Consider the following 24131-nt stretch of genomic DNA (forward strand, 5'->3'; position numbering starts at 1 on the left):
GCACTGTGCTTGGTGAGCTGCAAGAAGGCAGCAGCGCTCACCCTTTTAAAGGGTCTGAAGACATTCCGAATGCATTGTATAGTGGCCATATATGTGAAAGGGTAGAAGAATCATGGGAACTGTAGTGCTTCACATTTATAATCCAACCACAGCAAGTCCTAATAGCATCAAAACAAAGGTGATATCCAGAACTGAGCAAGAAAATGAAAAAGAACCATAATTAGTCCTGAGCTAGTGTGGTGTCATCTGGTGAGCAGTCAGATTTAGGTACTTTCCTATATATTTATAAGATCGGAAAACCCCTAGAATATTGTAAAACTCTTGTACTCTTGTACTAAAAGATCCAGGTCCTCAGATGGTCAGTCATCCATAAATAGTATTAGTTATCTAGAATTTTTAGGATTCTAGCTTTCTTGTGAATTATAAAAATATCATATAGGTTAAAACAGGTATTTCAAAATGTTTCTGCTGTTCTTCCATGGAATGATTAAAATATACAGATATTTTGGTTTTGTTTCTTCAGATCACAGCTTGTTTGGAAATTCTGTCCTACATGGGAACAAAGTTTTGCCTCCTTGGTGTGTCTATGTGGCTTGGACCATGTGTGCTACATTCAGCTTGACTTTTATGACCATCATTGTAGTATTTGGTTTAAGGTATTTTTTAACTTGATACATGCTTCTTTTTCACTGCTTGCTGATTATCTAATGACCATACATATTGGGCTGGTCTGAATATAGCTCTGCAGCAACACTTAGCATTGAAGCTGTTGAATTTGCAGATACAGAGGGAATAGTGCAGATGCAAGAGGGTGTAAGAAAACAAGACTTTCCATATAACAAGCTGAGCTGCTTGCTCAATACAGGACATTCACTCAGTCTTTTATAGAATACTGAGAATGGCAATACCACATGACGCAAGGGGATCTGATGCCAAACCAGATGTTTTCAGTGAGTATGCCCAGCAGAGCAGCCTAGGCCTGGAAGAGAAGGAACTGGGTGCCAGTGCTGGGAAGCAGCTAAGGCTACTTTCACACTGGCGGCACTTCGATCCGGCAGACAATGCCGGCAATCGGCCAGACACAAACCGCAGCATGCAGCGGTTTGTGTCCGGCAGATTCTTGTCATTTTTTCTACACTGAACGGAATCTCCATCGAACCCCATTATACTTAATCGGTCCAGCTGCCATTCCGGTTGCATTCGGAAGTGCCAGATCTAGAGAATTCCGGCAAGCTGTTCTCTGCCGAAACTGCCTGCCAGAACTCATACTACAGGTGTGAAAGTTGCCTCAGTAAGCTTCCCTCCCTGGCCAAGTAGGGTGGTTTGCCAACCCTCCCCCCATCCTCATGCTTGCACAACCTCATTAAAGGTTTAAAAACATAGATGGCCATAAAGTTTTGTTCTGCTTGCTTGGAGTAAACAAAGCACAATAGCATTTTAATTTATCTACATAGAAAGCTCCTTACTGCGCTTTCTAAATAGGTAAGACTGGTGGATACTGATAGTATTCTGCTTTGTTATCTGTATTTGCTATTTGTTTGCTGTAAATCATAATGGTGTAATTGTCTTTCTTTATGATATACAATAGTGGCAACTAAAACCACATTAGTATTTAGCCAGGCCTTGTAACTAGAGACCTCATACTCAAGTTACTCAACAGTTGCATATGAAAATGTAAATAGTTACGGTATGCTTTTCTCTTACTTTTTAGGTTTGGTCCCACAAAATGTGTGCTGTGGTTACATGCAGTATTTTTCTCACTGATCTACTGCATTTTTATCATCCAGCCCTGTGTGGTAAGACAAACTTATGTTACGTATGTTAACTTTTATTAGCTTTTTTAAATTTAATACAGGTAAAGCAAGTGAAAGAAAGTTCAACTTTATGTACAGTTGTTTAAAGCAGATTTTCTGTTCTGTTCTGCTATTTCTTTGCTTAAAGGGGTTCTATCACTTCAGCAAGTGGCATTTATCATGTACAGAAACTTAATACAAGGCACTTACCAATGTATTGTGATTATCCATATTGCTTCCTTTGCTGTCTGGATTCATTTTTCCATCGCATTATACACTGTTCGTTACAATGGTTATGACCACACTGCAATCCATCAGCAATGTCCGTGCTTCAATACTATAGGCAAAAGCGCCAGCCTGTCTGGTGGCTGAGTGCTTTTTTCTTTTTTGTCTGGATTGCAGGGTGGTTGTAACCATGGAAACGATATGTGTATATTGCGATGGAAAAATTAATGTAGCCAGCAAAGGAAACAATATGGATAATAACAATACATTAGTAAGTTCCTTGTATTAAGTTTCTCTACATGATAAATGCTATTTGCTGAAGTGACACAACCCCGTTAAGGGCTCATGCACACAACCGTATGTATTTTGTGGTCCGCCCAAAAATGGATCCGCAAAAAATACGAGTGACGTCCGTGTGCATTCCGTATTTTGCGGAACGGAACAGCTGGCCCCTAATAAAACAATACTATCCTTGTCCGTAATGTCGACAATAATAGGACATGTTTTATTATTTTGCGGACCGGAAATAGACATACGGAAACGGAAGGCACACGGAGTAACTTTTTTTTTTTTGCGGACCTATTGAAATGAATGGTACCGCATATGGTGTGCAAAAAAAAACAAACAAACAACGGACACAGGAAGAAAATACGTTTTTGTGCATGAGGCCTAAAAGGGTATTCCAGTAACAAGAAGCTCTCATGGAGCAAAAGTAAATAGTTTCCAAGCAGCTAATATTTAAAAGGGTTTCCCAGTTAAATGCTACTGATCCATTCATCTATATGGGACTGTTATCTCTGACATTCCCATAAAGGTTAATTGGAGCGTCAGTATGCATGCTCGACTGCCACTCCAATATAGAACTGACAACTGCATTGACAACTGTCAAAGTGCTGCTTAATTCTTTGCTATCATAATGTTCATGTAAATATATATACAGTCAGGTCCATAAATATTGGGACATCGACACTCTATACACCACCACAATGGATTTGAAATGAAACGAACAAGATGTGTTTTAACTGCAGACTGTCAGCTTTAATTTGAGGGTATTTACATCCAAATCAGGTGAACGGTATAGGAATTACAACAATTTGCATATGTGCCTCCCACTTGTTAAGGAACCAAAAGTAATGGGACAGAATAATAATCATAAATCAAACTTTCACTTTTTAACCTCTTGCCGCAACTGTAACGCCGAAAGGCGTCATTGTGGCGGCTCCCCCAGGCTACGCTAACGCCAATAGGCGTCATCTCGCGTGAGCCGAGATTTCCTGTGAACGCGCGCACACAGGCGCGCGCGCTCACAGGAACGGAAGGTAAGAGAGTTGATCTCCAGCCTGCCAGCGGCGATCGTTCGCTGGCAGGCTGGAGATGTGATTTTTTTAACCCCTAACAGGTATATTAGACGCTGTTTTGATAACAGCGTCTAATATACCTGCTACCTGGTCCTCTGGTGGTCCCCTTTGTTTGGATCGACCACCAGAGGACACAGGTAGCTCAGTAAAGTAGCACCAAGCACCACTACACTACACTACACCCCCCCGTCACTTATTAGCCCCTGATCACCCCATATAGACTCCCTGATCACCCCCCTGTCATTGATTACCCCCCTGTCATTGATCAACCCCCTGTAAAGCTCCATTCAGACGTCCGCATGATTTTTACGGATCCACTGATAGATGGATCGGATCCGCAAAACGCACACGGACGTCTGAATGGAGCCTTACAGGGGCGTGATCAATGACTGTGGTGATCACCCCATATAGACTCCCTGATCACCCCCCTGTCATTGATTACCCCCCTGTCATTGATCACACCCCTGTAAAGCTCCATTCAGACGTCCGCATGATTTTTACGAATCCACTGATAGATGGATCGGATCCGCAAAACGCACACGGACGTTTGAATGGAGCCTTACAGGGGCGTGATCAATGACTGTGGTGATCACCCCATATAGACTCCCTGATCACCCCCCTGTCATTGATTACACCCCTGTCATTGATCACACCCCTGTAAAGCTCCATTCAGACGTCCGCATGATTTTTACGGATCCACTGATAGATGGATCGGATCCGCAAAACGCACACGGACGTCTGAATGGAGCCTTACAGGGGCGTGATCAATGACTGTGGTGATCACCCTATATAGACTCCCTCATCACCCCCCTGTCATTGATCACACCCCTGTAAAGCTCCATTCAGACGTCCGCATGATTTTGACGGATCCACTGATAGATGGATCGGATCCGCAAAACACATACGGACATCTGAATGGAGCCTTATAGGGGGGTGATCAATGACAGGGGGGTGATCACCCCATATAGACTCCCTGATCACCCCCCCTGTCATTGATCACCCCCCCCCTGTCATTGATCACCCCCCTGTCATTGATCACCCCCCTGTCAGGCTCCATTCAGACATTTTTTTGGCCCAAGTTAGCGGAAATATATATTTTTTTTTTCTTACAAAGTCTCATATTCCACTAACTTGTGTCAAAAAATTAAATCTCACATGAACTCACCATACCCCTCACGGAATCCAAATGCGTAAAATTTTTTAGACATTTATATTCCAGACTTCTTCTCACGCTTTAGGGCCCCTAGAATGCCAGGGCAGTATAAATACCCCACATGTGACCCCATTTCGGAAAGAAGACACCCCCAGGTATTCCGTGAGGGGCATATTGAGTCCATGAAAGATTGAAATTTTTGTCCCAAGTTAGCGGAAAGGGAGACTTTGTGAGAAAAAAATAAAAAATATCAATTTCCGCTAACTTGTGCCAAAAAAAAATAAATTCTATGAACTCGCCATGCCCCTCATTGAATACCTTGGGGTGTCTTCTTTCCAAAATGGGGTCACATGTGGGGTATTTATACTGCCCTGGCATTCTAGGGGCCCCAAAGCGTGAGAAGAAGTCTGGTATCCAAATGTCTAAAAATGCCCTCCTAAAAGGAATTTGGGCACCTTTGCGCATCTAGGCTGCAAAAAAAGTGTCACACATCTGGTATCGCCGTACTCAGGATAAGTTGGGGAATGTGTTTTGGGGTGTCATTTTACATATACCCATGCTGGGTGAGAGAAATATCTTGGCAAAAGACAACTTTTCCCATTTTTTTTTAAACAAAGTTGGCATTTGACCAAGATATTTATCTCACCCAGCATGGGTATATGTAAAATGACACCCCAAAACACATTTCCCAACTTCTCCCGAGTACGGAGATACCACATGTGTGGCACTTTTTTGCAGCCTAGGTGGGCAAAGGGGCCCACATTCCAAAGAGCACCTTTCGGATTTCACAGGTCATTTACCTACTTACCACACATTAGGGCCCCTGGAAAATGCCAGGGCAGTATAACTACCCCACAAGTGACCCCATTTTGGAAAGAAGACATCCCAAGGTATTCGCTGATGGGCATAGTGAGTTCATGGAAGTTTTTATTTTTTGTCACAAGTTAGTGGAAAATGATGATTTTTTTTTTTTTTTTTTCATACAAAGTCTCATATTCCACTAACTTGTGACAAAAAATAAAAACTTCCATGAACTCACTATGCCCATCAGCGAATACCTTGGGGTGTCTTCTTTCCAAAATGGGGTCACTTGTGGGGTAGTTATACTGCCCTGGCATTCTAGGGGCCCAAATGTGTGGTAAGGAGTTTGAAATCAAATTCTGTAAAAAATGACCATTGAAATCCGAAAGGTGCTCTTTGGAATATGGGCCCCTTTGCCCACCTAGGCTGCAAAAAAGTGTCACACATGTGGTATATCCTTATTCAGGAGAAGTTGGGGAATGTGTTTTGGGGTGTCATTTTACATATACCCATGCTGGGTGAGAGAAATATCTTGGCAAAAGACAACTTTTACCATTTTTTTATACAAAGTTGTCTTTTGCCAAGATATTTCTCTCACCCAGCATGGGTATATGTAAAATGACACCCCAAAACACATTCCCCAACTTCTCCTGAGTACGGAGATACCAGATGAGTGACACTTTTTTGCAGCCTAGGTGGGCAAAGGGGCCCACATTCCAAAGAGCACCTTTCGGATTTCACCAGCCATTTTTTACAGAATTTGATTTCAAACTCCTTACCACACATTTGGGCCCCTAGAATGCCAGGGGAGTATAACTACCCCACAAGTGACCCCATTTTGGAAAGAAGACATCCCAAGGTATTTGCTGATGGGCATAGTGAGTTCATGGAAGCTTTTATTTTTTGTCAGAAGTTAGTGGAATATGAGACTTTGTAAGAAAAAAAAAATCAAAAAAAAAATCATCATTTTCCGCTAACTTGTGACAAAAAATAAAAAGTTCTATGAACTCACTATGCCCATCAGCGAATACCTTAGGGTGTCTACTTTCCGAAATGGGGTCATTTGTGGGGTGTTTGTACTGTCTGGGCATTGTAGAACCTCAGGAAACATGACAGGTACTCACATTCACTCAAATTCACATTTTTGTACCATAGTTTGTAAACGCTATAACTTTTACCCAAACCATTTTTTTTTTTACCCAAACATTTTTTTTTTTATCAAAGACATGTAGAACAATAAATTTAGAGCAAAATTTATATATGGATCTCGGTTTTTTTTTGCTAAATTTTACAACTGAAAGTGAAAAATGTCATTTTTTTGCAAAAAAAATCGTTAAATTTCGATTAATAACAAAAAAAAGTAAAAATGTCAGCAGCAATGAAATACCACCAAATTAAAGCTCTATTAGTGAGAAGAAAAGGAGGTAAAATTCATTTGGGTGGTAAGTTGCATGACCGAGCAATAATCCGCTAAAGTTGTGGAGTGCCGATTTGTAAAAAAGGGCCTGGTCTTTAGGGGGGTATAAACCTGTGGTCCTTAAGTGGTTAATACTTGGTTGCAAACCCTTTGCAGTCAATTACAGCCTGAAGTCTGGAACGCATAGACATCACCAGACACTGGGTTTCATCCCTGGTGATGCTCTGCCAGGCCTCTACTGCAACTGTCTTCAGTTCCTGCTTGTTCTTGGGGCATTTTCCCTTCAGTTTTGTCTTCAGCAAGTGAAATGCATTCTCAATCGGATTCAGGTCAGGTGATTGACTTGGCCATTGCATAACATTCCACTTCTTTCCCTTAAAAACTTCTTTGGTTGCTTTTCTCAGTATGCTTTGGGTCATTGTCCAGCTGCACTGTGAAGCTCCGTCCAATCTTTCTAAGAATGTTCCAAACAGTGGTTTTGGCCACTCCTAATGTTTTTGTTATCTCTCTGATGGGTTTGTTTTGTTTTTTCAGCCTAATGATGGCTTGCTTCACTGATAGTGACAGCTCTTTGGATCTGATCTTGAGAGTTGACAGCAACAGATTCCAAATGCAAATGGCACACTTGAAATGAACTCTGGAACTTTTATCTGCTCATTCTAATTGGGATAATGAGGGAATAACACACACCTGGCCATGGAACAGCTGAGAAGCCATTTGTCCCATTACTTTTGGTCCCTTAACAAGTGGGAGGCACATATGCAAACTGTTGTAATTCCTACACTGTTCACCTGATTTGGATGTAAACACCCTCAAATTAAAGCTTACAGTCTGCAGTTAAAGCACATCTTGTTTTGTTTTATTTCAAATCCATTGTAGTGGTGTACAGAGCCAAAAATGTTACTATTGTGTCGATGTCCCAATATTTATGGACCTGACTGTATATATATTTGTCTCTGATAAACTGAAATGAATATTGTTGCATATTTTTCACAATACTGGAAATACAACACCTGAAATTATGTAGTAACAACAGCCATGTATTTTTAAAGGCAAAACTCCCTTTAATATACCAATGATATGTTGGTAAGTATGTTGGTAAGGCTACTTTCACACCTGCGTTTAGGTGCGGATCCGTCTGGTATCTGCACAGACGGATCCGCGCCTATAATGCAAACGCTTGTATCCGTTCAGAACGGATCCGTTTGCATTACCATGAACAACAACAAAAAAATAAAATAAAAATTTTGTTCATGATAATGCAAACGGATCCGTTTTGACTTACATTGAAAGTCAATGGGAGGCGGATCCGTTTTCAATTGCACCATATTGTGTCAGTAAAAACGGATCCGTCCCCATTGACTTACATTGTAAGTCAGGACGGATCCGTTTGGCTCAGTTTCGTCAGACGGACATCAAAATGCTGCAAGCAGCGTTTTGGTGTCCGCCTCCAGAGTGGAATGGAGGCTGAACGGAGGCAAACTGATGCATTCTGAACGGATACTTATCCATTCAGAATGCATTGGGGCTGAACTGATCAGTTTTGGGCCGCTTGTGAGAGCCTTGAAACGGATCTCACAGGCGGACCCAGAAACGGCAGTGTGAAAGTAGCCTAAGTTCACCACAATTCACCACTAGAAAAACAGAACAAAATAAAAGGTAAAAATATTTTAAAAAAAACATTGAAACATTGAAAAAAATGAAATACATTCAATCAGTCATTAAAAAGCTCGGTAATTCTAAGGCACCTGGTCCAGATGGCTTTACCGGGGAATATTACAAGGCCCTGATATGTCAAGTCTCCCCAGGTTTGTTAAAACTGTTTAGCGAAGTGCTAAAAGGTACCACATCCCCAGATAAGGAAAACGTCACGTACATCAAATTACTGCCCAAACCCGGTAAAGACTCCCTCTCGCCAGGTTCTTACCGACCCATTTCGCTCATTAATGTGGACACTAAGATCATTTAAAAAATTATGGCGGACCGTCTGGCACTCATATTACCTTCCCTGATCAGGAAAGAACAGGTCGGGTTCGTGCAGGGGCGTTCAGCGATAATGAACATCCGCACGGTACTAACGGTGTTGGATAGGGTATATCACCAGCCTAGGGTGGGAGAGACTCCAGCCATGCTCACTCTGGATGCTGCGAAAGCGTTTGACAGTGTTCGGTGGGCATGGCTGGAGGCAGTCTTGGACAGGATGGGCTTCTCAGGCGCATTTGGGTCTATTTATAGCAGTTATATGCACATCACAATGCAAGGGTTTATACACAGGGATTTCTATCTCGACCCTTCAGACTCCAGAAGGGGACTCGTCAAGGTTGTCCGCTTTCGCCCCTTTTGTTTAACCTTTCCCTCGAACCGTTAGCAAGATACTTGTGTCACTCAGACCTTTACGAAGGGATAGAGATTGGAAGCAAGCAAATGAAAGTCGCACTATTCGCAGATGATGTAGTGTTGTTTTTAGCCAAGCCACAGGAACACATTGAGCGAATATTGCAGGCTCTGGCCCTTTTCGGGACGTACTCGGGTTATAAAATAAATACATCAAAATGTGAGCTATTGACCTTAACCCGGAAAGGTGAGGGAAGGTTTCATCTACCCCTTCACTTGGGAATTGCTAAGGCTCAAAGCTTTATCACATATCTAGGAATAAAAATAGGCAGAGAACCGCATTCACTGTACCATCTGAATTTCCCCCCACTTATCACCAAAATAATAAATAAGCTGGATAGATGGCAGGGACTCCCATTATCTTTAGCGGGCAGGTGTCACCTGGTCAAAATGATGAGCATGTCCAAGCTTCTTTATCCCCTTCAGACGATCCCACTCCTTATCCGACATGCGGATATTAAAATGTTGGAAAGCAGGTTCACTCGTTTCATCTGGCAGGGGAAGAAGCCCAGACAATCACTAGACAAACTAAAACTCAGACGGGAAATGGGAGGCTTTAATTTCCCGAATATTAGAGGCTATAACCTGACCTGTTTTAGTAGACATATCCTGGATTGGGTCAATGGGACGTCGTTTTACTCGAATCTGCTTCTTGAACGGCAGTTGGTGCGACCCGGGACCTGGTGGCTCTATTACATTCTAAGAGATCTATGTTAGCCGCGCCTGTCAAACACTCTCTTGTGGTGAGAGATACCACTATAGCTTGGAAGGTTCTCAGAAATCACTTTCAACTTCCTTATCAAATTTCCAAACATCTTCCCTTTCGGGGTAATCCCTCCTTTGAACCGGGTAGAAGTAGCGCACTATTCAAGGATTGGTCTCTCAAAGGGGTTAATAAAGTAAGCGACCTTTTCCATGGGACGGAGGGTAGATGGGCTACATTGCAAGAACTCAAAGATAGACTGGGGCTGGGTAAATCGTCACATCTTCAATATACTCAGGCTAGGAATTATTGTAGATGTTTAGCCAGGGATTTGACCAAAGAATGGTTTCCTAATGACTTTGATTCATTTTTGAGCATTAAAACAAAAAGATCCTTGTCTATGTTACACCATGTGTTGAGAGATAGGTGGAATACCAAAGACCCTAAAGGGATCTTCAAAAAGTGGGGCCAAAAATTGGGTGTAGCGGAGATACATAACCAGGTATGGACAGGGATCTCAGCTATGCGCAAGGCCATTATAAATGAAAAGTAGAGGGAGACCCATGTAAAAATATTACATCATGCCATTTATGGGTTCAACTTGCCTAAATCCACGTCCAATCCTGGGAGGCTGACGGCGTTCCCAAAACACTCAACTCCCAAGACCGACTTATATCACGGCTTGTGGGAATGCTCGAAGCTGGTCAAGTTTTGGGGAGAGATTAACCAGCTTCTAGGCAAGATTAGTAATTATCGTAGTGACATTACACCATCACTAGCAATATTACATTCTGACAAAGAAACGGAAACGGTTAACCAATGGTCAATAGAGAGGAGGACTGGTCCCCCCGTTTTACCCCAGGTGGGACATAGACTGATCATGGTAGCCAAGAGGAGCCTGCTGCAGTTATGGATCTCGCCAGAGATGGTGATTGCCCAAATGCGTCACTTATTTCACCTAGAATGGTTAGAACCGCTTAAAGGGTTTCTATCACTTCGTATGACATATTTAGGTGTCAGACACTAGCGATCCGCTAGTGTCTGCTCTGCCCAACCATCCTAATATGATAGGTTTTGGGGCAGCCGTTTTGCTAAAATAACAACTTATATCTATATGCTAATGAGCCTCTAGGTGCTATGGGGGCGTCATTAGCACCTAGAGGCTCCGTCTACCTTCACAAACTGCCGCCGCCCAGCGCGTCCCTCCAGCCCGCCCATCTCCTGCTGAATGCGATCCTCTCCGTGCGCGTCTCTGTTCTGCGCATGCGCAATGAATGTCTGACCGCTTCCCTGCTCAGACATCTCCACTGCGCCTGCGCCGATGACATCATAGTGCTCCGAGGAACAGGCGCAGTGGAGATGTCTGAGCAGGGAAGCGGTCAGACATTCATTGCGCATGCGCAGAACAGAGACGCGCACGGAGAGGATAGCATTCAGCAGGAGATGGGCGGGCTGGAGGGACGCGCTGGGCGGCGACAGTTTATGAAGGTAGACGGAGCCTCTAGGTGCTAATGACGCCCCCATAGCACCTAGAGGCTCATTAGCATATAGATATAAGTTGTTATTTTAGCAAAACGGCTGCCCCAAAACCTATCATATTAGGATGGTTGGGCAGAGCAGACAATAGCGGATCGCTAGTGTCTGACACCTAAATATGTCAAACGAAGTGATAGAAACCCTTTAAGCAAAAAGAGTCATTGGGAAAGCATCTATACCATACATGGAAATTATTTTTGCTGGCGTATATGCCGAGCTCAGAATATGGACAAATAATGGGTCCCTTCAACTTAACTACTTGGTATCTGCTAGAGGATGTGAAGGGCAGCCTGGGTCAGCTGAAAGTGGTCTAACCTAGCCTTGATACTACTTTTTTTTTTTTCTCGTTCCTCCCAGCTGGATATGTAAGGTAGCCAGGATTATTCAAGTTAGGGAGATGATTTTGTGATCTTATTTGTGTATACAGATCTACACCAGATGGAAGGGGAGGGGAGGGAAAGGAGTTGGGGGGAGGGGGTTGGGGAGAAGGGATGTTTTGGAGATAACATAATATCTCAGTTATGCTGATCTTGATTTGATTCCTCAATGGAAGACTATTGTACAATCTTCACTTATCTCGATGTATGTTGTCTCCTTTTGTAAAGTATAAAATTTAACAAAACTCAATAAAAAAGATATTGAAAAAACAAACCCAAAAAACTGAAATAAATAAATCAGAAACCTCTTTATATTTTTATTGAATCTATACTGCTGCACAAAGAACAGAGTGTGCCGAATGCATGCATTCCCTAAGTAGTCTAGGTCTGCTTTAGGGAATAGCAAGAATGTTTAGCATGGTAGCCATGTTAAAACTTTTCATACACTTACAGATTTGTAGGCCCAAAATAGTTAAGAGACCTCCCCAATCTATATACATGTTAAACTAGACGTCCCCTGCTTAAAATGTTTATCGAATGATAATATAGCATTGAAATTGAGTAGAAAACACTCATTTTGACAAAAACAACACAAAAAAACAAGAAAGTTCAGGAGAAAAGGTCCTCAAGTGTGTGGACTGTAGCAATCCACCAAATCTAAAATAACAGACTATCAGTGTGCCAAATTCATAGATACCCCACATGCAGATATGTTTTCTTGGCTAACTCCAATAATCCCATAATCCCAGCAAAAATGAAAAATTCAGCTTTTGGGTATAGTCATGGATCTGTACGTGCTCCGAAAGTTTCATTTATCTGAATGATTTGCTGGGATTGATTGCATGCAGCAAACTGTACCACCTATTAGGAGACAGCAAGGGATTTCTGTAGCAGCAGTACTACACTAAGCATTAATAAGTACTAATTATCCCACAGCATTATTTTTGCAATCAGCTAGTTGCAATTTCAAGTCCTCTTCGGAGTCTTACAAAGAAGAGGGCTTGGAACTGCAATCAGTTGATCGCAAACAGTGTTGAGCGAATCGAAGCATCCAAAGTGGAGTTCAAAAAATTTAGAGTTTAGGAAAAATTGGATTCACAGTGAATATGAATTTCCTTGTGCCTCGTGGTAAAAGGTGGTTTCTAAAAAGGTGGCTAAATGTCTTACAAAGTGAAAGTAAGAAGCCTGAGAACGAGAAATCACTCATAATACCATACAGACAGCCAATCAGCAGCTAGCCAGCTCCTGTGATGTCCAATCCCTTTAAAAGCCTCATCCCATGAGCTGAACTTAAGGAGAGATGTGACAATCGCTAGAGACAGTGTTGCTAAAAGCTTTTAATTGTGAAATATTGGATAGGGACAGTGTAGGGAAATCATAGGGAGAGTTTTTACACACTGTAGGTAGAGAATAGGGAGACTACAGGGACAGTGTAGGGACTGTAATCTGAAGCTGAAGGGATGCATAGGAGACAGCGCAGTTTGCATCAATCCCTGTGTAGAGCACAGAGCTATCTAATTAAACAGTGTCCTTCTCGTTTAATAGCTAAGCAATTCTATTACGCCCTGATTCTCAAATTGGGGTAAATTAGCTGTCTAATTTTACTGTTAGTGGGTTGTCCACATTGTTTAAGGCCCCTTTCACAAGAATGATACGGATTGGATCCAGAGTGTTTTCAGTGAAACTTGCACCATTTTGCAAGCAAGTTCAGTCAGTTTATCTGCGATTGCGTTTAGTTTTAAATTTTTTCCATGCGGGTGCAATGCATTTTGATGCATTTTTCACACTCCTCATAAAAAACTGAAGGTTTACAAACAACATCTCTTAGCAACCATCAGTGAAAAACGCATTGCATCCGGACTTGCTTCCAGATGCAATGCATTCTTCACTGAAGCCCCATTCAATTCTATGGGACCAGGGCTGCATGAAAAACGCAGAATATATAGCATGCTGCTTTTTTCATGCAACGCAGAACTGATGCGTGAAAAAAAACGCTCACGTACACAGACACATTGAAATCAGGATTGCGGGTGCTATGCGTTCACGTCACGCATTGCACCCGCCCGGAAAACTCGCTCGTGTAAAAGGGGCCTAAAAGATAAACAATTCAATTAGGCCTTGATTCTCAAATTGGGGTGAATAACCTGTCTTGTTCTGCTGTTAGTGTGGTGATATTGAATAACTTATTTTACATATACAGTTAGTGTTACTGTATAGTATGTCCAACAGACAGTTGCCAAGGCCCCCCAAAGGAACGGCAGTGGCAAAAATGTTGCTGGAGCCGGCAGAAGTAGCAGCAGAAGAAGGGGGTGGTAGCAGCAGCCACAGAAACAGGCCAGAACTGCTAGCATCATCCAGCGGCGTGTTTTTCTTTTGGTTTAGTTGGAGTTGGTGGCCTGCACGACGATGTGCATGTCCATATACAGTATGAGACCTGCCTATCTTACTGACACACAGGAACTGTTTTACGATCAGAAAGGAATGCACAGTAATGCACAGCAATGCAATGCTGTAATGCACAGTAATGCAATGCACAGTAATGTACACCGAGATACACTCTCCCTGCAGGCCGGGAAATAGCAGATGTTATGCGCTTTGTGATGAATGAATTCGGAACGAAGTAAATTTCTTGAATAGATTCAGGGAAGCGTCTGAATCAAATTTTTTTAAACTTTGCTCATCTCTAATCGCAAACATAATGATTTAGAATAATTGGTACTTACTAATTCCTAGTGTATTACTGCTGTTACCGAGATCTCTTGCTGTCTCCTACTGAGTGGTGCTGTAAAATGCTGCGGATTAGCTTTATGCAGATCTGTGACAGCAAATCTCATGTTTACATTTGAAGATTTTTACAAATGTATACAAACAGATTTATGCAGAATATTAGAATATATTAGTATATTTGATATTTGAAATACGGCTATTCTAACCAGTCCAGGCTCGCATAGAAGACGATAATAACTAATGTAATTGGTTACCATTTGCATACAGCTCATTTTTAATATGCTGATGTCGGTGCTGTACAAATAATGCACAGTAATAAAATTAGTTATGTTTCTATGATCTGTCAAAACTTGTAATTAGAGATTAGTGAATTTATGTAAATTCTATTTGGCTCCGATTTGACTGAATTGACTGTCAACTTCCCTGGAAAGCTCTTTCTCTCTGTCTCTCACTCTCTCTCTCTCCACCAAAAGTTTTCTGAATCGAATCATCTAATATTCTGATTCTATAGACCTTACATTTTTCAAAAGATTTGGGTCGAATTCTGATGCTATAGAATCAGTAACAGTGGCGTTTATAAGCAGTGTGAATAATGTTTTGCAGATTCTCCTTATCGCACTGTTTGTTGCATGGCATAAAAGAGGAAAGGCTGACTTTTTGAAAGCATTAAATGAAGATGTGAAATACATTGTTGGTGAATCATGTTTGTCTTTGAAGAATTTAAGAGCTTACTCTCGACAGACCAGTCACGAAACTTCAAACTTTGAAAAGGTATCATGTAAAATATACCAAGGATGAACGCTTTAAGATTTTTTTTGTTGCTGACATTTTTTTACTTAGAATTATTTGATAGTAAACTCATTAATCAGCATTATCTGTAAGCTTTTTAGGATATGGAATCCTGAAATATATACAGATTATAAGTGTGGCGTATTGTACATTTAGATTTTTCTCATACTTTCCACAGATTCTTGCTGCGCGTAAAAGAGCTCGATATTTACGCTTGGCTCGTCCACCCACTCCAGCTCAATTAAAACTATCCAAAGAGAAACTGAGAAGAAGAACAATTATTGGAAAACTATTTAGGTAACACCTAAACTTCCTTCCTTCCCAACCCTAAGGCCTCTTTTACACGGGCGTCGCGTGTGACGGCCGGATAAGATGCGGGTGCGTCGCGGGAGAAATCGAGGCAAAGCGTTTTAATGCGTTTTTCACTCGCATGAGAAAAATCGGCATGTTTGGTACCCGAACCCGAACCTGGACTTCTTCACAGAAGTTTGGGTTTGGGTTAGGTGTTGTGTAGATTTTATTATTTTCCCTTAAAACATGGTTATAAGGGAAAATAATAGCATTCTTAATACAGAATGCTTAGTAAAATAGGGATGGAGGGGTTAAAAAATATATATAATAATTTAACTCCTTATCCACATGTTTGCGCAGCCCGTCTTCTCTTCTGTCTTCTTCTTTGATGACCAGGAGGAAAAGGACCTGTGGTGACGTCACTGCACTCATCACATGGTCCGTCACATGATCCATCACCTCTGTCTTCTTCTTTGATGACCAGGAGGAAAAGGACCTGTGGTGATGTCACAGAGCTCATCACATGGTTCATCACATGGGGCCTGCGTTGCGTGAAAAACGCACAATATAGAGCATGCTGCGATTTTCACGCAACGCACAATTGATGCATGAAAATCACCGCTCATGTGCACAGCCCCATAGAAATGAATGGGTCCGGATTCAGTGCGGGTGCAATGCGTTCTCCTCACGCATTGCACCCGCGCGGAAAACTCAACCGTGTGAAAGAGGCCTAAGGCCTCATGCACATGGCCGTTGTGCAGCCGTTCTGTGCATTGGGGACCGCAATTTGCAGTCCCCAATGCATGGGCAACATCCGTGCGGCGGCCAGGAGAGATAGAGAGAGACCCATTCAACTTGAATGGGTCCGTGATCCATCCGCACTGTAAAAAAATAGAACATGTTCTATTTTTTAGCGGTCCGGAAGTTCGGACAGAAACACCACTAAGGCTACTTTCACACCTGCGTTCAGGTGTCCGCTCGTGAGCTCCGTTTGAAGGGGCTCACAAGCGGCCCTGAACGCAGCCGTCCGGCCCTAATGCATTCTCAGTGGAGGCGGATCCACTGAGAATGCATCCGCCTGCCAGCGCTCAGCCTCCGCTCCGCTCAGTGAGCGGACACCTGAACGCTGCTTGCAGCGTTCGGGTGTCCGCCTGGCCGTGCGGAGGCGAGCGGATCCGTCCAGACTTATAATGGAAGTCAATGGGGACGGATCCGCTTGAAGATGACACTATATGGCTCAATCTTCAAGCGGATCCGTCCCCATTGACTTTCAATGTAAAGTCTGGACGGATCCGTTCAGGCTACTTTCACACTTAGAAATTTTTCTAAGTTATAATGCAGACGGATCCGTTCTGAACGGATACAAACGTCTGCATTATAGGAGCGGATCCGTCTGATGAAACATCAGACGGACCCGCTCCGAACGCTAGTGTGAAAGAAGCCTAAAGCACTCCGTAGTGCTTCCGCGGCCTTCCGATCCGTGCTTCCTTTCCACACTGCACCGCATCTCCCGGATTGCGGACCCATTTAAGTGAATAGGTCTGCATCCTTGATGCGGGGGGCACACGGCTGGTGCCCGTATATTGCGGACCCGCTGTATGCGGGCCGCAATGCGGCCAGGCAACGGCATGAGGCCTAACCTTTTCCTTCCTTTTCTTTTAATTAAAAAATTTTCATTCAGTACTTATTGTTTTATTATAGTTCTTAGAAACATATCTGGTCAGGTTTTTTAATATACTTTTTTAATATTGTTATTTCTGTATTTATTAGTCGTCATATAGTAACATATATTTTGTATTTTTTCAGGGAACTTGCAGTGTACATTATCATGGCATCTATGTTAATTTTTATTATAATTGAGAAATATTCTCACAATGAATATTATGTAAACTATTCAGTGAGAAATGAATTTACGAGGTAAGCAAAACTACATGGATTTATGTTTTCAAAGACTTCAATATTTATATCACTGTTGTATTGTGAACAGAAACCACCATGCAGTGTCAGATCCTATGCACAATGGACATCGGAGACTGGTGCCATTTTAGCTATTCTTTTGTACAGATATGCTGCATGCTCAGAGCACATTTGTGGCAGAAATATGCCTCCCCCTCAGATTTCTCCTATTAAAATACATGTGAACATACCTTAACATTTGTTCTAAGAAAGCGTTAAAAATAAACTCCTATTGTCAAAAAAAAATACAGTTGCAAGAAAAAGTATGTAAACCCTTTGGAATGATATGGATTTCTGCACAAATTGGTCATAAAATGTGATCTGATCTTCATCTAAGTCACAACAATAGACAATCACAGTCTGCTTAAACTAATAACAATGTTACCATGTTTTTATTGAACACACCATGTAAACATTCACAGTGCAGGTGGAAAAAGTATGTGAACCCTTGGATTTAATAACTGGTTGAACCTCCTTTGGCAGCAATAACTTCAACCAAACGTTTCCTGTAGTTGCAGATCAGACGCGCACAACGGTCAGGAGTAATTCTTGACCATTTCTCTTTACAGAACTGTTTCAGTTCAGCAATATTCTTGGGATGTCTGGTGTGAATCGCTTTCTTGAGGTCATGCCACAGCATCTGTCGGGTTGAGGTCAGGACTCTGACTGGGCCAGTCCAGAAGGCGTATTTTCTTCTGTTTAAGCCATTCAGTTGTTGATTTACTTCTATGCTTTTGGTCGTTTTTCCTGTTGCAACACCCATCTTCTGTTGAGCTTCAGCTGGTGGACAGATGGCCTTAAGTTCTCCTGCAAAATGTCTTGATAAACTTGGGAATTAATTTTTCCTTCGATTATAGCAATCCGTCCAGGCCCTGACGCAGCAAAGCAGCCCCAAACCATGATGCCCCCACCACCATACTTCACAGTTGGGATGAGGTTTTGATGTTGGTGTGCTGTGCCTCTTTTTCTCCACACATAGTGTTGTGTGTTTCTTCCAAACAACTCAACTTTGGTTTCATCTGTCCACAGAATATTTTGCCAGTACTGCTGTGGAACATCCAGGTGCTCTTGTGCAAACTGTAAACGTGCAGCAATTTTTTTTTTGGACAGCAGTGGCTTCCTCTGTGGTATCCTCCCATGAAATCCATTCTTGTTTAGTGTTTTACGTATTGTAGATTCGCTAACAGGGATGTTAGCATATGCCAGATACTTTTGTAAGTCTTTAGCTGACACTCTAGGATTCTTCTTCACCTCATTGAGCAGTCTGCGCTGTGCTCTTGCAGTCATCTTTACACGACGGCCACTCTTAGGGAGAGTAGCAGTAGTGCTGAACTTTCTCCATTTATAGACAATTTGTCTTACCGTGGACTGATGAACAGCAAGGCTTTTGGAGATACTTTTATAACCCTTTCCAGCTTTATGCAAGTCAACAATTCTTAATTGTAGATCTTCTGAGAGCTCTTTGGTGCGAGGCATCATTCACATCAGGCAATGCTTCTTGTGAAAAGCAAACCCAGAACTGGTGTGTGTTTTTTGCAGGGCAGCTGTAACCAACACCTCCAATCTCATCCCATTGATTGGACTCCAGTTGGCTGACACCTCACTCCAATTAGCTCTTGGAAATGTCATTAGTCTAGGGGTTCACATACTTTTTCCACCTGCACTGTAAATGTTTACATGGTGTGTTTAATAAAAACATGATAACATTTAATTCTGTGTGTTATTAGTTTAAGCAGACTGTGATTGTCTATTGTTGTGACTTAGATGAAGATCAGATCACATTTTATGACCAATTTGTGCAGAAATCCATATTATTCCAAAGGGTTCACATACTTTTTCTTGCAACTGTATATTACGTAATGAATGCAAATCAGACGTTTAATTCTCAGCTGCTTAAAGTTGTATTGTGGCTTCAGTAAATGTGTGTTATTTTACTATATGCGTAATGTCAAGTTATACAACTGTCCAATACTTTCTATAATAATTCCTTAGGCCTCTTTCACACAGGCGAGATTTCCGTGCGGGTGCAATGCGTGAGGTGAATGCATTGCACCCGCTCTGAATCCGGACCCATTCATTTCTATGGGGCTGTGCACATGAGCGGTGATTTTCACGCATCACTTGTGCGTTGTGTGAAAATCGCAGCATGCTCCATATTGTGCGTTTTTCACGCAACGCAGGCCCCATAGAAGTGGTTGCTAGGAGACGATCGGGATAGGGACCCGATCATTATTATTTTCCCTTATAACATGGTTATAAGGGAAGATAATAGCATTCTTAATACAGATTGCTTAGTAAAATAGGGATGGAGGTGTTAAAAAAAAAAAAAAAAAAGAAAAAATTAAACTCAGCTTAATCCACTTGTTTGCGCAGCCCGGCTTCTCTTCTTTCTTCTTCTTTGAGGAAAAGTTCCTTTGGTGAAGTCACTGCGCTCATCACATGATCCATCACCATAGTCCTTTTCCTCGAAGAAGAAGAAAGAAGAGAAGCCGGACTGCGCGAACAAGTGGATTAAGATGAGTATAATTAGAATTTTTTTTTTTTTAACCCCTCCATCCCTATTTTACTAAGCATTCTGTATTTTCCCTTATAACCATGTTATGTGAAGAAGTCCGGGTTCGGGTCTGGGTACCAAACATGCCGATTTTTCTCACGCGCGTGCAAAACGCATTAAAGCGCTTTGCACTCGCGGGAAAATTCGCACAGTTTGCCGCAACGCACCCGCATCTGTTCCCGCACGTCACCCGCAACCCCCGTGTGAACCCAGCCTTACTGTTGTCAAGATCAGTTCTGAACTTCTTCTCTCATTTTGTATGAACCTTAACCCGTTCCTGACTGCCTTATGTATGTATGTATGTATGTATATATGTATGTATATACAGTACAGACCAAAAGTTTGGACACACCTTCTCATTCAAAGAGTTTTCTTTATTTTCATGACTATGAAAATTGTAGATTCACACTGAAGGCATCAAAACTATGAATTAACACATGAGGAATTATATACATAACAAACAAGTGTGAAACAACTGAAAATATGTCATATTCTAGGTTCTTCAAAGTAGCCACCTTTTGCTTTGATTACTGCTTTGCACACTCTTGGCATTCTCTTGATGAGCTTCAAGAGGTAGTCCCCTGAAATGGTTTTCACTTCACAGGTGTGCCCTGTCAGGTTTAATAAGTGGGATTTCTTGCCTTATAAATGGGGTTGGGACCATCAGTTGCGTTGAGGAGAAGTCAGGTGGATACACAGCTGATAGTCCTACTGAATAGACTGTTAGAATTTGTATTATGGCAAGAAAAAAGTAGCTAAGTAAAAAAAAACGAGTGGCCATCATTACTTTAAGAAATGAAGGTCAGTCAGTCAGCCAAAAAATTGGGAAAACTTTGAAAGTAAGGGCTATTTGACCATGAAGGAGAGTGATGGGGTGCTGCGCCAGATGACCTGGCCTCCACAGTCACCGGACCTGAACCCAATCAAGATGGTTTGGGGTGAGCTGGACCGCAGAGTGAAGGCAAAAGGGCCAACAAGTGCTAAGCATCTCTGGGAACTCCTTCAAGACTGTTGGAAGACCATTTCAGGGGACTACCTCTTGAAGCTCATCAAGAGAATGCCAAGAGTGTGAAAAGCAGTAATCAAAGCAAAAGGTGGCTACTTTGAAGAACCTAGAATATGACATATTTTCAGTTGATTCACACTTCTTTGTTATGTATATAATTCCACATGTGTTAATTCATAGTTTTGATGCCTTCATAGTCATGAAAATAAAGAAAACTCTTTGAATGAGAAGGTGTGTCCAAACTTTTGGTCTGTACTGTATATATATATATATATATATATATATATATAAATATAAATATACGTTGATGGTCGGGACTTTAAATATGGCGCCCGCTCACATGGGACTAATGCCGATCGCGGTCTTTCAGCCCTTCAGATGCCATGGTCAATTGTGACCACGGCATCTGGGATGATAAAAACTGAGAGCAAGCGCTCCAGGCTGTGCTTCGGCTTCCCCGGGCAGCTGCACATTAGTTCCTATGGAACGCCCGTACTATTAAAATATAAAAATATGAATCCCATATGGCAAACAGCTATATAAAATAAAACACATAAAAATTAAAAAGTTATGGGGTAAGAATATGATGATGAAAATAAAATTATAATTTTTTTCTACAAAGTTTTTAATTATTTTCAGTATTAAAACACAAAAAAATATATACATATGTGTTAACTTTCTAATTGTAGTGACCCGGAGAATGAAAGTAACAGGTCAGTTTTACTACATAGAAAACGCTGTAAAAACCAAACCCATAAAACTGTGGTGGAATTGTTTTTTTGTTTTTTTTATAATTCCACACCATTTGGAATTTTTTCCCACTTCCCACTACATTGTATGCAACTGTAAATGGTGCCATTAGAAAGTACAACTTGTCCCGCAAACAAAAGCCCTCATCGGGCTAAGTGAATAGAAAAATAAAAGAAGTTATGGCTTTCTGTCCCTGCTGCACTGAAATCAACATCCGTCGATGGGGGGACACCTGACCACTACAGCCAAACTTAGGCTACATTTGTGACCTGTTCCCCTTGTATCACATGGCCACATTCACCACAGCAGCACGCAAACTGCGTTCAGAAACTGCAGTTTCGAAAACACTGCGACCCTTGGCCCAAAAGCCAATAATCTTCCATTTTTGCAACTCTGATAAATCCCCCGTTTTACCCATGATACCAATGTGTGCAGACAGCCTATCACATACCTTTAGGCTGGGTTCACACTCGAGCGTTTTACAGCGCGTTCCTACGCGCTGTAAAACGCTCAACAGGCAAAAACCAATGATTCCCTACGGGCATGGTTCTCACCTGAGCGTTTTACAGCGCGTACGAACGTGCTGTAAAACGCCCTACGCCCCAACTAGTACAGGAGCTTCTTTGGGGCATATTGTCGCGCGTTCCCGCACATAGACTTAGCGGGAACGCGCCTAAATGGGTGTTTGCTTGTTTCCTCGCGCGTATGTAAACGCCCGATAAAAACGCCTGTAAAAAGCACATACAGAGTACGCTCAGATGTTAACCCAGCCTTATATACCCACCAAGCTAGCTCACAACACGTAACTTGCTTCATGAACTATCAACTATCAAGTATGAAGTGATCATAATGATGTGACTCTACCGTGTACGTCTCTCTCTATTCAAGTGGACTACCACCTATTGCACTAATATGCAGTTACTGGGAAGCAGATATCATCTGGTGGACAACACTGTGAATACACAGAAGCTGACACAACAAAATCCAGGGAGGAAATACTGATAAGCACCTAGCCACTTTTTTACACTCTTTTCCTCTCTCCCATTGCCCATTTTAGGTCCCTTTCACACGAGCGAGTTTTCCGCGCGGGTGCAATGCGTGACGTGAACGCATGGCACCCGCACTGATTCCTGACCCATTCATTTCAATGGGTCTGTGTACAGGAGTGTTGTTTTTCACGCATCAGTTCTGCGTTGCGTGAAAATTGCAGCATGTTCTATATTTGCGTTTTTCACGCAACGCAGGCCCCATAGAAGTGAATGGGGTTGCGTGAAAATCGCAAGCATCCGCAAGCAAGTGCAGATGCGGTGCGATTTTCACGCACGGTTGCTAGGTGACGATCGGGATGGGGACCCGATCATTATTATTTCCCCTTATAACATGGTTATAAGGGAAAATAATAGCATTCTGAATACAGAATGCTTAGTAAAATAGGGCTGGAGGGGTTAAAAAAAAATAAAAAAATGTTTTACTCACCTTAATCCACTTGTTCGCGCAGCCGGCATCTCTTCTGTCTTTAACTGTGAGCAATAGGACCTTTGATGATGTCACTACGCTCATCACATGATCCATCACCATGGTGATGGATCATGTGATGGACCATGTGATAAACGCAGTGACATCATCAAAGGTCCTATTGCTCACAGATAAAGACAGAAGAGATGCCGGCTGCGCGAACAAGTGGATTAAGGTGAGTTAAATTTTATTTTTATTTTTTAACCCCTCCAGCCCTATTCTACTAAGCATTCTGTATTCAGAATGCTATTATTTTCCCTTATAACCATGTTATAAGGGGAAATAATACAATCTACAGAACACCGATCCCAAGCCCGAACTTCTGTGAAGAAGTTCGGGTTTGGGTACCACATATGCGCGATTTTTCTCACACGAGTGCAAAACGCATTACAATGTTTTGCACTCGCGCGGAAAAATCGTGCATGTTCCCGCAACGCACCCGCTCCTTTTCCCGCAACGCCTGTGTGAAACCAGCCTTAGTGTTTTACATATTGTGGGGTTTCCTGCAATATTTTTCAGCTATTCCTCATTATGAACCCTCTCAGCCCTGAAGTATTTTTTTTTTTTTTTTTTTTACTTCCTGCCTTTCCAGGGCCATAACTTTTTTATTTTTCCTTTTCAAAAAGCATTATGATGGACAAGTTTTTAGTTTTCTCCTGTCACCATTTAATATTGCATATGATGTAGTGGGAAGCTGGGAAAAAATTCCACAGCGGAATTGGAAAAAACACAGTTCTGACACAGTTTTATTGTTTTTGCTTTCATGGTATTCCCTATGCAGTAAAA

The 24131-nt window shown here is 42.0% G+C and overlaps 1 protein-coding gene across 2 annotated transcripts in view; it reads left to right on the forward strand.

The window, feature by feature from the left end:
• The window catches only part of PKD1L1 (polycystin 1 like 1, transient receptor potential channel interacting), a 492422-nt gene that overhangs the window by 351883 nt on the left and 116408 nt on the right, over positions 1-24131 (forward strand). For both annotated transcript variants that reach the window (XM_040432599.1, XM_040432598.1), the window contains exons 49-53: positions 524-656; positions 1712-1796; positions 15088-15255; positions 15452-15570; positions 17371-17481. In XM_040432599.1, coding sequence (XP_040288533.1) covers positions 524-656; positions 1712-1796; positions 15088-15255; positions 15452-15570; positions 17371-17481 — 616 coding nt within the window. The remainder of the gene's footprint in view (positions 1-523; positions 657-1711; positions 1797-15087; positions 15256-15451; positions 15571-17370; positions 17482-24131) is intronic.

The sequence above is a fragment of the Bufo bufo genome, chromosome 5 (genome assembly GCF_905171765.1).
Source record: "Bufo bufo chromosome 5, aBufBuf1.1, whole genome shotgun sequence".
NCBI classification, from domain to species: domain Eukaryota; kingdom Metazoa; phylum Chordata; class Amphibia; order Anura; family Bufonidae; genus Bufo; species Bufo bufo.